The sequence below is a fragment of the Notothenia rossii genome, assembly GCF_949606895.1.
Source record: "Notothenia rossii genome assembly, chromosome: 8".
Lineage (NCBI taxonomy): Eukaryota > Metazoa > Chordata > Actinopteri > Perciformes > Nototheniidae > Notothenia > Notothenia rossii.
The window spans coordinates 55,927,124-55,943,323 of record NC_136906.1 but is presented as its reverse complement, the minus strand read 5'-3'; the positions used below and the strand labels follow the sequence as shown (position 1 = coordinate 55,943,323).

The 16,200-nt window shown below is 42.7% G+C and overlaps 2 protein-coding genes across 2 annotated transcripts in view; one reads left to right on the top strand and one right to left on the bottom strand.

The window, feature by feature from the left end:
• mcm3 (minichromosome maintenance complex component 3) overlaps window positions 1-5,678 on the bottom strand; it is an 8,063-nt gene extending 2,385 nt beyond the window's left edge. Inside the window, exons 1-10 of the mRNA XM_079645264.1 lie at window positions 5,452-5,678; window positions 5,045-5,157; window positions 4,092-4,300; window positions 3,496-3,626; window positions 3,155-3,393; window positions 2,963-3,071; window positions 1,812-1,965; window positions 1,080-1,211; window positions 770-978; window positions 2-97 (exon numbers count right to left, since the gene is read on the bottom strand). Coding sequence (XP_079501390.1) covers window positions 2-97; window positions 770-978; window positions 1,080-1,211; window positions 1,812-1,965; window positions 2,963-3,071; window positions 3,155-3,393; window positions 3,496-3,626; window positions 4,092-4,300; window positions 5,045-5,157; window positions 5,452-5,526 — 1,467 coding nt within the window. The 5' untranslated portion in view covers window positions 5,527-5,678. The remainder of the gene's footprint in view (window position 1; window positions 98-769; window positions 979-1,079; window positions 1,212-1,811; window positions 1,966-2,962; window positions 3,072-3,154; window positions 3,394-3,495; window positions 3,627-4,091; window positions 4,301-5,044; window positions 5,158-5,451) is intronic.
• Window positions 5,679-5,832: 154 nt separating this feature from the next.
• The window catches only part of paqr8 (progestin and adipoQ receptor family member VIII), a 35,830-nt gene continuing 25,462 nt past the window's right edge, over window positions 5,833-16,200 (top strand). Inside the window, exon 1 of the mRNA XM_079644063.1 lies at window positions 5,833-6,781. The gene's annotated coding sequence lies outside the window, so the exon portion shown is untranslated. The remainder of the gene's footprint in view (window positions 6,782-16,200) is intronic.

Genomic DNA, 16,200 nt, shown 5'->3' with positions numbered 1-16,200 from the left:
CGTCCATCTGATCCAGGACGATGAAGAGGAGGTCGAAACGGGACAGCAAGGAATCCTGGAGGCCGATGTTCTCCATGGGGGTTTTATACTGGTCATACTGCAAACACAGAGCACGATTAACACATAAGAGGGAGAAAAGAGTAAAGCTAGACACTGTACATTATTCTGCTTCTTTAAGATAAAAATGTTCTGACTAGTGGAGAGAAAATACATATTTGAGGGTTTATTTTGACTAACGTTGTCGGTTTGTGTGTGTTCATTTCTCCTAAATACATCAACAGTTAGCTTGGATAATGCCTCATTTGTATATTTAAACAAAACAGTTCAGATAACTTGATCAAATAAGTATCCAAAATAGTTTTTTATTTTTGATTAAAGGTGGTTGTTTAAAAAAATATATACACATTTGTACTCATTATGAACTGACTGACTTTTCTTAGAGAAGGGTTTCTTTAAATATCAGTCATTTATAGATCATTTATAGATATTATCCTAAATACATGGCAAAACGTTTTTTTTGGCCTGGAAACACCGTTTCCTCTAATGTGCCTTAAAAATTAAGAACATTTAACATGGCTTTATTTAATGTTTACAATTCCCTTCTAAAAACATTTAAATAGAACATATTTAATAGGATCATTTGCATTATTAAACATAATATTTAAGAAAACTTGAAATGGATACAATTATTGTCTTAATGTGGGTTTTTAACGAGAGAAGTTTCCTGGTTGTATCCGTTAAGAACAATCAGCCTCTCGTGTTCCCTCACCCTGCCGTAGACAGGGTTGGCCGCAGCCAGCACGGAGCAGCGGGCGTTGAGGCGGGCGTGGATGCCGGCCTTAGCGATGGTGACGCGGCCCTGCTCCATCACCTCGTGGATGGCTGTGCGGTCCATGTCGGACATCTTGTCAAACTCGTCGATGCAGACCACGCCTCGGTCCGCCAGCACCATGGCCCCCGCCTCCAGTCTGCGCTCACCTGAGGAGGAAAACACAGAACATTGAAGTAGAAGCTAAAGTAAAAGCTGAAAGTGTGTGAGCCGGTCTGTGAGCCGGTGTTTACATGTGTGTGTGTCATACCTGTTTCCTGGTCGGTGGTGACTGCAGCGGTCAGACCCACTCCAGTGGACCCCCGCCCGGTGGTGGGGATGGCCCTGGGCGCCGTGTGGAGCACGTAGCGCAGCAGCTGGGACTTTGCCACCGATGGATCACCTGGTGAACAAATTAGAAAACTAACGTTAACACCCATCTTAATTCAAAGGCTTTATTCTCATTGGCAGAGCAGCTACAGTATAGATATGGAAATGTAAATCTTAAGTTCCAGGCTCCTCCAACAATGCAACATGAATATATACAAGACATTAAACATATTTCAGAAACAAAATCTCCAAAACAAAAATATTTTCTGCAGTTAGCTTGGCAATACGAAACACAGAGGAGGAGCTCTTTTGAGGCAGACGCCATCTCCACTTTGAAGAGTAGCCTTAAGACTTTCCTTTTTGATAAAGCGTATAGTTAGGGTTGGCTCAGGCATACTATGAGCCAGCCCCTAGTTATGCGGCTGTAGACTTAGATTGTCAGGGGACTTTTGACTGTCCTCTCTCTTCTCCTACTTTGTTTGCACACATGTCCCATAGAGGCATCTTACCAACTCAGTATCCAGGTGTAGCATGCTGTGCACACTGTGGAGGGCTCTGAGACAAATGTGTATTTGTGATACTGGGCTCTGTAAATAAAGTGTGATTGATTGGAATGATAAAAGATAAAAACTTGCTTAGTTCAAGTTTCATTAGCTAAAGAAAACGGTGGTACCGATGAGCAGGATGTTGATGTCTCCTCTGATGCGTGAGCCGTTCTCCAGAACCTTCTCCACGCCACCCAGCAGCATGCAGAGGATGGCCTTCTTTATGTACTCGTGGCCGTGGATACTGGGAGCCAGGGAGCGAGACAGCTGATCAAACACATCCTAATAAAACAGAAAAGGGAGATTTAGTTTGTTATTTAACCCACTCAACCACACCGGCTTATTTTCATTACCCAATCTATCATAGGCAATCGGATCGTGAAGTTTATCATATTTCCAACAGAATTAACAAATCAAACAAAAAAAGTATGTCTAACAATTTAATCAGAAAGCGTGATCAAATTGAATGTTTAGGATGAGGATATTTGATCAATACCACTTTACTCTACACTCACATTTAAAATGCCTGCAAAAATTAACTGCTTTACAAATCAGATAATTTGTTAAAAAAACATGTAATACTCCACTGGGAAACCATTTATGACTAATGAAACTAACAGGCATGTAATACAAAAATCTGTAAAATGTTTAATTAACTGCAGGCTGGGTACAGAGAGCCAATAGGAGAAGTGAGTCTTAAAACTGCAAATAAGTATGTGTAGCAGAGGTGGCGCAATACTTTTTCGCTGCCCGTCCATTATTACCCGTCGGGCTGTACAACTCTGACGGGGGGGGGGGGGTCGTACGCTCATGGACTGTTAGCGCCGTGATGCATGCCCACTGTACCTCGCGGTAGCGCTCACAGCGTAAAGCCAAAACTCAGACATTTCAATGATTTGGCGATTGATTTGGCGCTGCTCCGAGTTTGTTCTAATCTGTCAAATTGACAGACTGCTTTCAGGTTTTTCCGTCACTGTAAAAAAAAGATATTCGGGACGGAAAATATTCGGTTAACGCAACCACTGATGTGTAGCCACCTCTTCCAATGTTGGAAACTGCCTACAGCCACACTTGCAGGTTAGAAGTTGCATCAGTAGATTGCATTTATTTTCTCTTTTTATTTATTTATTTATTAATATTTAGGAGATTCAACTGTGTTTTTTTTGTATAATGTAAGGCTTTAAAACTGTGTTATAGCGCACACAATTATCGTTTCTTTTTTTTGTTCTTGTTGGATTTAACTTTCTTATAAGCAGAACCGGAAAGATTGTAGCCTCACCATTTTTCCAGCCCGGCTGAAGTTCCTGATCTTGGCGACATCCCCCGCAGAGAAGTTGGGGGACACTTCCTTGCTCATCTGTTTGACGTGGCAGGCTATCATGATGGTCCTGAGCAGAAAAAAGTGGGAAATTAATACAAAGATCACAAAAGTGTACTCTTCAGCAGTTGCTACCACTTCATCAGTTGTTACCTGAATGTGCCGGAGGTGAATCCCCCCTTCTTGCCCGGCAGGCAGCGGTACGTCCCCACCACCTGAACTCTGTCTCCAGGTTTGACCAAGTCCACCAGGTCGTTGTCCAGGATGATGTCCACGGACCGCGGCAGCTGGCCGGCAGGGGCTTTCTCTGGCATCTCCTGCACTGTGATGGTCTGGTGGTCTTTGTAGACAGAGAGACCGAACTCTGTCTCCAGAGGGTTGTTCTCCTCATCCTGTGGAGAGACCGAGATATTAAAGAGAAGTGTGAAGAAGCACACACAAAAAAGCTTGACCTAAGGGTTGAGAACATCACTTACAGTAAAAAGTATGCTTACCTTGGTGGGGTAGATGGCGCTGGAAGGGAAGGCGTCCAGCGAGGTCATGTCTGTGTACTTCCTCTCCATCGTCTTCTTGGTTGCCGGGCAGTAGTGGACGCTGCGCACTACTTTAGGACGCACCAGAGAACCTGAAGGAGAAATAAATGGTGTATTAATGTAAAGGCTTTTAATACTGGCTTTAAAGTAAGACTTGGCAATATGACCATTAGAGCCATAATTAACTCAAAGACAATGTTCAGATTAATACATGGAAGATCAATTCTGAGAAAATTATTAATGCAGAGTGACTTATTGAGGGAAGTCCGTCTGCAATACCAAAGGAAGTCAGTTTGTAAACGCTTTTACCCTAATACTTTGTATATAGGCCTACGCGTAATGCAAAACCTTTTTCCAAGAGGAAGAAGGCAACTTCGATAACATTTCTTTACTAACACGTACATTTATATTGGCGCTTTATTTATTTTGATTAATCAAAGCTCTTTCCCTCTTCTCTGTATAAAAAAAACACAATATATACACATCTATACTCGGACACATCAAGTGCAAAGCTGTACAGGTTGTTAGAGCCTAAAGACGGGCATAAATAAACTCACATTTGGTGATGATGCCTTCCACACACACCATGCTGCCCAGCAGGCGGGAGGTCAGGGTTCGGGGGGTGACGTGCTTGTTGCCGAAGCTGCCCTCCAGGGCGATGAAGAACTCCTCATACTGCTTGGCGTAGGTGCCGTCCACCGAGGCCACCAGGTCCTTCAGAGCCCGCTGGAAGGCCAGCAGCTCCTCAAAGGCGTTGTTCATCAGCCTAGCAGAAACAAGAGGATGTGAGACATGCACACAACTATGGCTATAACATTGGGGAATTTATTTTGTGTCATATACAGGAAAAATAACACAGCTAAATAAATGATAGTCTCAATTAGTTTGGTCAAGATGTGTAAAAACCTCTGGTTGAATTGGGCTGGGCCTTGAACGTCTTCTAAAATATATATGCTTATAAGAAGTGTTGAAAATGTGTCTTCCTCATAGAGTATTTACACCAATAGATAATTGTGATGAATGATCATGGTTTTAATATTGATCAGAATAAGGGTGATAATAATTTTCTACTTAAACGTGCAGGATAAGGTGTATTTGGTGAATACACAGGTACTTTTACAAGTTAAAAGATAAGTGTACATTATAACATCTAGGATTTAAATTAAATCAATGTCATGCAACTAGCTCACCACCTCACCCCACACACATCCCAATGTAACCCAAGGTAAGGACATCTACAGGATGCTACACAACACCATTTCCTTCATGCGTTTGATATCACTAAAGCAATGTTTGTGAGTCAACTTTTGCACAGAATACAAGTCAAATGTGTAAACCTAGCACAAACAGTATAATATTTAACGCAACAGTATAGAATATGCCACTTAAAATGTGTTTCCTAATGTTCTTGGATCAGCTGTCTTTGCTTTCCCAGACGTTTTTAGAGTGCATTATAACTCATGAAGGCTTTTGCCGTGACAGATCTATTACCATGACAAAGAGTCCTTACTTTGCAGCCCGGGCCTCGTTGCGTCTCCTCAGGTCGTTGATGTTGACGATGAGTCGAGCTTTATTCTCGCTGATCATGTCCCGGACTTTGCTTTGGTAAACCCCCTGGTCTTGCTGCAGAGAACGGACAAAAATAACGGTGTTTTTTCATTGTGATTCCAAAACGGCTTGCCAATGATTTCTCTGGGCTTAAGAAAAGTTATGCAGTGAACTCAAATTAAAACACAATTAGACGTAAAACAGACAACTGTTGCACAGAACATAATAGGATTAAGAACATAGCGTTTGCTAACTGATGTCATATTTCTTGCTAACTAAATAAATTATGGGCATTTCTTTTGTTTCGACCGCATGGTTTCTCTCTTCATCCCATAACAAAGTTTTAAACATGATAACATATGGACTTACATCGTCGTCCAGGAAGTCCAGGTAATCCCTCTGAGCCTCTCTCATCTCCCGGTCGTCTACGACGTCGGTTGACATTTTTAACAATTATTTATATTACTTAAAAATCTTGAAATTCTGCAAGGAGGTCGGTACGATGTGTACTGTGCTGCCCTCAAACTACACACTGAAAGGTTTTCGCGCCACTGCGGGTAGAGCGTCAACCGCGATTGGCCACCTTGGCACGTACGTTTTACATAGTCCGCGGGTAAACGTGAAGCTGTCCAATAGAATGTGTCGTGACACAAAGTGACCCCGCCCCCTGCAATAACTCGCGCGAAAATTAAGCAGGAAGGGAAGGGACGGGCGGATTGAAAGTAAAAAGCATTATTGTTCGGCAGATGGCGACAACAACGGATTTTTATGATCTTTGAAAATAAAATGTAATGAAAAATATAAAGAATTGAAAAATATTACAACACATAAGTCAATAAGCAACAGCAATATAAGGAAAAAAGAGCGAATATAACTTTAAAAGCTTGAAAATATGCATCTGTATGATACATTTGCATCTGTCACAGTGTAGACACTTTTTACATACTTCTAGATGATCAATCTTACAATTTAAGATCTATGATTAATAATATAATATTACAATATTTTCCCAATTTAAATGTATTCTATAGTTTATAACAACAATGCTTACAGGATTCCTCTGGTATATCTATTGTTAAAACGTTTGTCAAGTAAAGAGAGATCATATTTATTTATATGTATTTATCCTACAACAGCTTAGTGTTGAACATGAATGCAGTGTATTTTACCAGACAGTAGATGGAGACAAATGCAAAAACAATTCTTATTTTATTATAGTATCATTGTAAATATGGTTTTTCCATTAAGTCTATGGGTTTTACCTAAATGTCCTCTCTTCAGGACTTTTGGCACAACTAATTAGGTATACTGCATATATGATTATGTTATAAAGAGTTTGAATCAATGCAAACATTAACAACTCCTCCAATTTCATGTTATGAATGAATTATAATTAAATAAAGGTAAACCTAAACATCACGTTAAAAATAATTAATCCCTATTATGAGAATATAGTGTGATTTACCCATATTGATAATAACCACTTTACTCTCTTGTCCTAATCCCGCCCTCGCTTTAATCTCCAGGCTGTCAGGATAGATTTGTTTTCTCCTCCCTGCAGCCTCCGGAAATCTCACAACTCCAACGTGTTGAGTTATTTGCAATTGTCGGAGGTAACCAAGCAGTATAGTTAGGCTAGTTTTTTTCTTCAGAGACCTGCGACTCCAGAGGGACAACAGGTGTGTGTCGATACAAACAGGTAAGCTGAGCTGATGTCTCTTCTTTTTCTTACTTCCATAGACTACCTTGCACTGTATTCACTTTGTCATGCATTATGGCAAATCAAAGGTTTATTTGATCAACTTTGCCTGTGTTGACATGTCTGTGTAAAATTTGTGTTTTAAGTCTGAAGTCTGCAAACAATACAGTTTGTTTGTCGCAAAATCAAGGGATAATTTAGGAAAATATCTTTTTATTCTTATGTATTATTTCTTTATGGGTTAAAATGCACTCCCATCTGTTGCACAAGATTTTTATTTACCACATGAGAAAACACCAACTTGTTTTTCCAATATCAACTCAAAAATCCTAAGGATTCAAAAAGTTCAGGTAATCAGAATCAGAGGAATGATGAGGCGGGAAATTATCATTATCACACAGAGGAGATATAGTAGCTGTTTTCAGTTGCAGTGTAACCTCTGATTTCCTTCATACAGTGTGAATATTTAGCTTGGTAAACAATAGCTCACATTCCACTCTCCTAGTGTCATAAGAAGAGGCTAGTGTGGTTACAGGTTTGACTACATCCTGCTTTACCTACACGCAGGGGCGGATCTAGACAAATGTTCATGGGCTGGCAAGAGGGTGGCAGGAGATTTTGATCACAGTCAAATCAATCAATGTTAACTTGGAAAGCCACAATATTGATATTTTAACTCAACAACATTAGGTGACATTATTTTTGGCACAACAGTGAATCCTTAAATATAAATATATAAGGTGGCAGACATAATTTAATGAATTTTAAATGAACAACAACTGAATGTGTTTGTTTCACTCTTGGACCAGGGGTACCAAATCTATGCAGACTGCTGCAATAAGTACATGAATTAACTGTCTCATCGATGTTTGTCTGAATTAATATGATAATATTAACAATCATATTCCTATCAGCTGTCAATAACTGTTATGATTCACATATTCATTTATTATTCAATAAAATATTTTTTTTGAGGAGTTAATGATGAATTTTCCTCAAGATGCTTGCTCGCCCTCCTTCAAATTTGAATGACTATATCATATATCAAAATTCAAAAGATTCAAAGGAACAGTTCAGCGCCCCACGACTTCATTGCAAACAGTTCCAACCTTGACTTTACATCAGAAAGAACAAACATTAAAGAAGTGACTAACTCAATCAATCATCAATCAATGTTTATTTATATAGCCCAATATCACAAATGTTACATTTGTCTCAGTGGACTTCACAGTTTGTACAGAATATCAGTATGACAATACGACACCCTCTGTCCTTAGACCCTCACATCGTACAAAGAAATACTTCCGGAGAAAACCCCCAGTTTAAAGGGGGACATGGGAGAAACTTCAGGGAGAGCATCAGAGGAGGGATCCCTCTCCCAGGATGGACAGACGTGCAATAGATGCCGTGTGTAAATCAAAAAGATAATACAAATAGTAGTCCAAATGTTTGGAAATGCATGTGTCTATAATAATAATAATAATAACCCTAACCCGGCATAGATAGACACCAAAAAGAAATTAGGGGAAGCTGGGTTAATCGGAACATGAGAGTACACAGGTACAGACAGACAGAAGGAAGAAGTAAGGTGTCCCCTGACAATCTAGGCCTTTAGCAGCAAAAATAGGAGCTGAATCTAATCAGCCCTAACTATAAGCTTTATCAAAAAGGAAGGTCTTAAGCGCACTCTTAAAAACGGATAGGGTGTCTGCCTCCCGAACACAAACTGGAAGCTGATTCCACAAATGTGGAGCTTGATAAGAAAAGGCTCTGGCTCCCATTGTACTTTTAGAGACGAACAACCAACAACCCTGCATTATTGGAACGCAATGCCCTAGTTTGACAGTAGGGTATAATGAGTTCTTTAAGGTAAGATGGCGCCTGCCCATTAAGGGCTTTGTAGGCGAGAAGAAAAATGTTAAATTCTATCCTGTGTTCTAACTGCATCAGTTAGGGTTATTCACGTTTTGATTCAATCCTGAGTGCAGCCAAACTTGACAGTCTCTTCTCTGTCATTGTAGACCGCAAATACCTGATCCCTTCCGTCTACTTGGGTCCGAATCGTATCTCGAATCATATTTGTCCACGCTTGCGCCAGGGCCGGGGGAGGGGTTACGGCCCGTCCACACAGCGGCGTGCGTTGAAGCTTCAACGCTTCTGCCCATTCACTTCGAATGGGGTGACGTCACTAGAGATGTCCCGATCCGATCACGTGATCGGGGATCGGAGCCGATCACGTGATTTTCAAAAGATCGGAATCGGGAGAAAAAAAATCGGGGATTGTTTTTTTTTTTTTTTTTTTAAATACTTTTTTTAAAATTTTGTATTCAATGTTACAAAACAAAAATGACCATGTTCAAGTCTTAAAGTCATCCTGAGGCCTTAGTTTTGGTTTCAAATTACAGAACATCATGTATGTGTAGGGCTTGTTTTCATAGACCTGGTTGCTTATTTCTCTCAAATCTGGCAACAGAGTGGGTGCAGTGTCTAATTGTAGCAGTAAGCTAACGAGTACTGAAAGCTTTATTTTGATCCAATGCTGCACAACTGAACTGATCCAATGCTGCTGTGAAAGAAAGAAGCTATATCCATGTTGGATAGAATATCCAATTTAAATAAAAAAATAACCTTAAGGGACAACTTGAATGCTTTCTTTTCTCTTAATGCATTGCATAAAGATCGGATCGGGAAAAATCGGTATCGGCAAATTGTCAAAATCAAATGATTGGAATCGGATCGGGAGCAAAAAAAGGTGATCGGGACATCCCTAGACGTCACGCTTTGCCCAACTGCATCGTGGTTCCGTCGCTTCGCTTTGCTCGAGTTGCTCGCTTCAAAAGTTGAGCAATGTTCAACTTTTCGAGCTTTGGCGGAAGCGTCAGGCAATCAAATCATATGCCAGTACATGCTCTAGCCAATCGAACTATGTGCTTGCGTGTCCGGGGCGGGAGATTCATGTGATTGGTTGTTGGTCGAGTTTCAGACACGCCCACCTGCAAGCTTCAATGCACGCCGCCGTGTGGACGCTGCGTTACCCCTAGGCAGGCCCGGCTCCAGGATGAAATGACTGAGGGGGCTGTTAAAAAATCAGAGGGGGCGATCTTTTTTTCAAAACAACAAAAAATACTGGCAATGTAATGAATTGACACACCAAGCTTTTTTCCTTCTCACTGCTCTACAATCTCTTTGCTTCTTTGTTTTCATTCTGGATTTACCCCTCTCATTCTGTTCTTTTCCTCTGATCTTTAATAACAGATAGTAGATAGTTGATAGATAGATAGATGGCTGCACTTTGGTTAACAGACTAACATTGATTTCCTCAATTTATAAATGGACAGGCTCTGTAATTATACCATAACCTTTTCTCCTCTATTCCTTAACTCGTCTTCCTATACAGATTTACTTACTTACTACCTACTCTAGTCAGGTCAGGATTAAAGAAAAATTATTTGCAGGATTGAATGTTCAAATCAAGGCCTAAAACCTGGCCTTTCATAAGAAAGTGACTAATATATAAACCAAATGTAATATTGGACAAAATACTACACCAAATGGACAGACACAGATTAAAAATACAAATAAAGTCCCCTGGTTTGTCTCGAGAGCAGGCCTATTCAAATGGCGGCCCGCGGGCCAGATGCGGCCCAGAACCAAATCCCGAGTGGCCCAGCCTCCCGTAGCCAAATTCCTACACTAGTACAGACCATGAACGCAACACTCCGCGTTGCATACGGTTGCATAGAAACCACCAAACCACAACGCAGCACGTTTTTTGAAAGTGCATCTAGTAGTGCTAGTAACGGTGGTCCTATGATAGCAACTCTAAAACATGTCTCTCTCAACTCTGAAGCGTAAACAGAGACAAAACGGTCATTGATCTTGTGAGGCAGATCCAAGTCAAGCTGGACCTTTTCGCGACCGACTTGAGCACGGGTTGGATGCTGCATTTTCCGACGCTCCCCAAACACATCACATCTCCGGCACAAATCACGGATGTGATGACAGATTTCATTGCGAGGTTGAAAGAGAACTTTGCCGGTCGATTGGATGGACTTGCTCTGCCCACAGAGGTGATGGGCGTTGCCAGAGACCCCTTCACTGTTGCAATAGAGGGGGACGTATCAACCAGAGCAAAGGAAGTGGTCCCCTGCATCGACAAGGGGAAATATACACTGGAACTTATTGACATGCATTCATCCGTAACCATGGCACAAGCGCAGCGCACTAACCGGCCAGCGAAGTTTTGGAGTGATGTCAAAAAACAGCAGTTCCCTAACGTTCAGAAAGTAGCGATCTGTGTGCTCAGTATGTTTGGATCAACATACACATGTGAATCAAGCTTTTCACACATGAACTCAATCAAAAGTAGCACTCGCTGCTCCCTGACTGACAGCACTCTCCACCAATGTCTTAGGATTGCATTGACATATGAGCCAAAAATCACTGCTCTTGTTTAAAACAAAAAATGTCCCTTCTCCCATTGAGAAATTCAGCGATGACAAATCACAAATGAGGTGATAGTAAGCACCTAGTTTACTATAGTAGACGTGTAGTGTAGTATTCATTCATATAGCTACCCGTATCCCTTGTTATGGGTTTGTGCACTGAAGGGTTTGACAGTTATTTCTGTATTCATTTAAATGCACTTTGTGTGTCTGGGTCAAATGTGGCCAAAACGTATGATTTTTTTGTTATTACTTGAGTGAAAAAATAGTATTGCTACAGTAGGCCTACTACCTCTTTGTGTTGCATGGGAGCTCTTTAGCTGTTTTTTTGTGTATGTGAGGACATTTATTAAGACTGCTATTATTGTATTCAGTAAATGCACTTTGTGATGTGCCTGGTTAAAAAAAAATAACCTGAATATTTGACTTCTAAAGCAAACAAATGTAATGCTACAACTGTGCACTTTTTTCCAGATTCTGTGAAATTAATGCTAATTTGTTGTGTTTTTATGCACTTTTTGACGTACCTTTGTTACAGTAGATGAATAATAAATAAAAATTGCATGTTTTTCATCGCAGTAATATGTGTTGGTTTAAAATGTGTCACTACCCGCTTTTTACAGGCCGCTGAATGTCTGGCCCAGCTGAATTTTGTAGTTATAAAATCTGACCCGACTGAATGTGTAATTGAATAGTCCTGCTCTAGAGTCTAACCGCGATGAGAAAAATCAAATCAGTGTTCCAAAATCCGTCACTAGATGTCGCTCATTGTACCAATATGGTTTATATAATACACAACATATTATTATTATTATTATTATTATAGTAAAAGGGCTCGCTTTGGCAAAAACCTGATCCATACAGGCAGCCCTAAATAATAACAAGTAACCATCATGTGTGGTGCTATGGGTGCTATCTGTAGTTGTCTTATCTTATTTGTTGTTGATTTCATATTGTTTTCACAGAGCTGTGAAAATGAATGTCTCCCTGGGGACAATACATCTAAACTAATTTAATATTCAATCCCACACATGACGACTGAGAACATAAATTCGTAACTTACTTCGTTTAAAGCACTTTTGTTGTAACACTACGGATTTAGTTGACACTACTAGCTTAGTTTCTTTTGTCCAATATCTCGCGGGCAGGACATTGAATTAGAAGTAGAAGAAGAAGTAGGTAGAAGAAGAAGTAGGAGAAGAAGAAATACGCTAACGCTACAAAAGGCACAATACTCACTCTGTTTTTACTTACGACATGTAACATTTTATTTCACCTTGCTCTGTTTTTGAACACACGTTTCAAGAACACACGTTCAAAAACTGGAACATTTTCGGGAGTTTCAACCGGGTACCGGCCACCAAAAACGTGGACTTTGCCCGGAAAACGGGGAAGGTTTGGTCACCCATCCGACTGTGTTTACAGCTAAGCACACACGCTAACATTAAGACTACAAGCTCACTTGGGGTAGAGGCTTTTTTACACGTTGCTTGACTGCCTGCCCACATATCTGATCCAAACATAGTAACGTGTATTGGGGAAGATAATTATTTAAAGTTATTATTTAATAATTGTGACATTTATTGTACTTTTTGATGGATGAATGATGCTCAAGGTGAGGGGACAAAGAATACAACTGAGGGGGATGCCCCCTTTTGCCCCCTCGTGGCACCGGGCCCGCCCCTAGGCTAGATTCCACCGGGTCTGCCTGTGTCGCGTTGCGGCCGCGTTGTTGCGCCGATCGCTGCCACTCTTGTCAATGGGTGCTATTCCACCAGACGCACCGCGTTACGGCTCAGAAGCGTCCCAGAAGCTTCTCGGCGCTGGGCTCCGCTCCAAATAGGATGCAAGTCTATTTTCGACGGACAGCGTTTCAGAGGCGCCGGGCAGGAAGTGGACCAGTCAGAGCATCCAGTCAACCCCCAAAATGTTGCAGACCCTATCCCTCCGTAGTCTTACAAGTAGGAGGAGAAATGCCAGCGTTCTCCTCCGGTTAACAGGCACTGTGTAAATTATATATATATATATTGTGGTGACCACGTATTGATACACTGGTTCATAATTCACACATGGAAAAACAATTGGGGTTTTGTTTCCACACGGACCTGTTGTGTGTTCCTTATATATATTGTGTGCCCTCCTGGCTCTTCCTCTTGTCGTCCCGGGCTGCGACCCGACAACATGTCCTTTGCAGCTCTCTATTAAAGACAACTTTGCACCTTCGATGCACCGCCTCTGACTCCCTATCTCTCGGCACTACATTGGTGACCCTGACATATAAGTCTCGCAGAAGTTTCCGAGACGGACCCGAACACGGCAAAGGAAACTCAGGTTTCTTTCTCGAAATGCCGGGGATTTTTGGAATCGTCCGTTGCTGCCACCGGCACGCGGACTGAGGCTCGGTGCACGCCTCGCAGAATGGCTGGGGACGTTGCTCGCCATTCCCGCATCGGTCTTCCAACCAACAGGGAGACGATGCACGACCCGCTGGGTAGGGATGAACCCGATTGCTACCTCCTGGGGCTGTTTTCTTCTGCTCGTGCGGCTGCACGTCCAGGCTGCGCTAGCCTTCGACGACTAGCAGCTAACCTCGTTAGCTAACGGCTACGGCTAGCGGCTACCGACGGCTGCCAGCTAGCGGCTAACGGCTAGCTGCTAACGGCTAGCGACCTTTTGAGTTTTTTTTTTTCCCTGGTGCCTGAGAGGAGGTTCGACCATGTCTGGTCGGCCTCGTGTGGATCCTCTCACGATTTCACCTACCTTTTTTTGGACCGTGGACAGTACGGCCCTTTTTGAGCTTTTTCTGGTGCCTGAGAGGAGGTTCGACCATGTCTGGTCGGCCTCGTGTGGACCCTCTCGCCGTTTCATCACCTCGACGGCGGCTTCTGACGCCACCCGCGCTCTCATCGGCGCCTGGGTGGCACGCTTCTGGACCCCGTCTCGCCTCGGCGGTTTCGGACGTCGCCCATGCCTTTATTGGCCCGTGGGTGGCGCGCTCCGGGACCCTGCCTGGCCTCTTCCTTCGCCTCGGCGGTTTCGGACGTCGCCCATGCCTTCATTGGCCCGTGGGTGGCGCGCTCCGGGACCCTGCCTGGCCTCTCCTCTTACCGCGGCTCACGGTTGGCCTCGACGGCAGCTTCGGACGGCGCTCCGTCTGGCTTCTCCCCTGTCCACGGCTCCTTCCTCCCGGGGTGACTGCTCCTGCCTTCCTGGGATTCCGCTCCGTCCTTCCGGAGGTTTCATGCCCGCCGCCGCCGTGCCTTCGCCTGCGGCCGGGCAGCGCTTTTTCCTGCTGGGTTCGCCACGACACCTACTGCAGCCCCCTTACAACGGCCCGTTCCGGCCCGCCCCCGGTGGTGGTGCCCTCGCCCTCGTTAGGGTCCCTACCCTCTCATGCGGCCTCCTTTCGTCGGCCCGTTCCATGGCCCGGTCCTCAATTGCGACCCCGCCCTCCTCGGCCCCTGTGGTGCTTCCTCCACGGACGCGAGGATTTATTTTTGCCATATTTGAATTCTGGGGGGGCTTGTGTGGTGACCACGTATTGATACACTGGTTCATAATTCACACATGGAACTACAATTGGGGTTTTGTTTCCACACTGACCTGTTGTGTGTTCCTTATATATATTGTGTGCCCTCCTGGCTCTTCCTCTTGTCGTCCCGGGCTGCGACCCGACAACATGTCCTTTGCAGCTCTCTATTAAAGACAACTTTGCACCTTCGATGCACCGCCTCTGACTCCCTATCTCTCGGCACTACAATATATAGAATAATTATTTACCACTAAAATACAGCAACACATCTTTGATTCATGTCGTTTATAACTGGAATATTACAATTATTATTAACTTTGTCTGTACAAAGTAGCCTGTCCGGGAAATATGCCCAAATCAAGCCGTGACGCGACGCAGACAGACCCGGTGGAATCGAGGGGTTGTGTATTTTGCTCCGCTCAACCGTCCGTCACAGCGGTGGAGCTGTGATCCGGAAGAACTGCGTGTTCTCCGTCAGCAGCAGCTGATCTGATCTCTGATCTCTCTCTTGCGTCCGGTTACACTTCACTCGCGTTTATGTCCAAATCTATCAGATCGAGCTAGTTCTAGTTAATGATATGACCGCCTGCTTATCAAACGACCTAAACAATAAGTGTTGCTTGGCGGCGTGTGGGCGCAAAGTATAGCAGCATTATGCATACAGTAGGCCTATTTTTATATGAGGGGTCAAAATTCCATGCTCATAAAATGCTCATATATTTTTTTCTCTTCATTCCCCACGCCCCAAAATAAATAAATAAATATACCAATTTTAGGAAAAGTAACGAAGTTTGAGAAGTGTGGGTTTTATATTAACAGAGTTACACATATTTCAAAACGCAAAGTGAAATAACTGCAGTTTGCCTCCCTGTCACCGAGAATGACAAAGATCCTTATGTAGGCCCATTGTTTCATGTAGGCCTACAACTTATTAAAAAGATCAGTTCAATGCAATAATGTCATCTTAGTGTTATTGCATGATGTTGAAATTGGTTTGCCATGAATTTAGTGATGGATTGTAAACATTTGAAATTTAGCATTTAAAGGTAGGGTAAGAATGGAGAAACCAGCTCAAGTGCGCTAGAATTTGAAAGTATACAACCGAAAAACATCTGCCTCTTCCTTCAGACTTCCTTACAAAGCCCCTCCTCCAACACACACGAACGCGCACATGACCAATGTAGGCACGAGATAAGTTTGTGCATGAGATGGGAGGCTGACAGGCAGGTAGGCCATCCAGTTATTTTAGCCGGGCAGGCTCAGATGATTGGTCGTGGTTTTTAACAGATGACATTTTTTTATGTATTTATTGTCAAAGCATTTAATGTATTCATTGCTATCGGGATGTTAAGAGCATTCCATGGAATATAACAAAAAGTGTTTCCGAAGTGAATTACCTATCCTACCTTTAAGTGTTTCTCAGTTACAATGTTGTTGTTTTA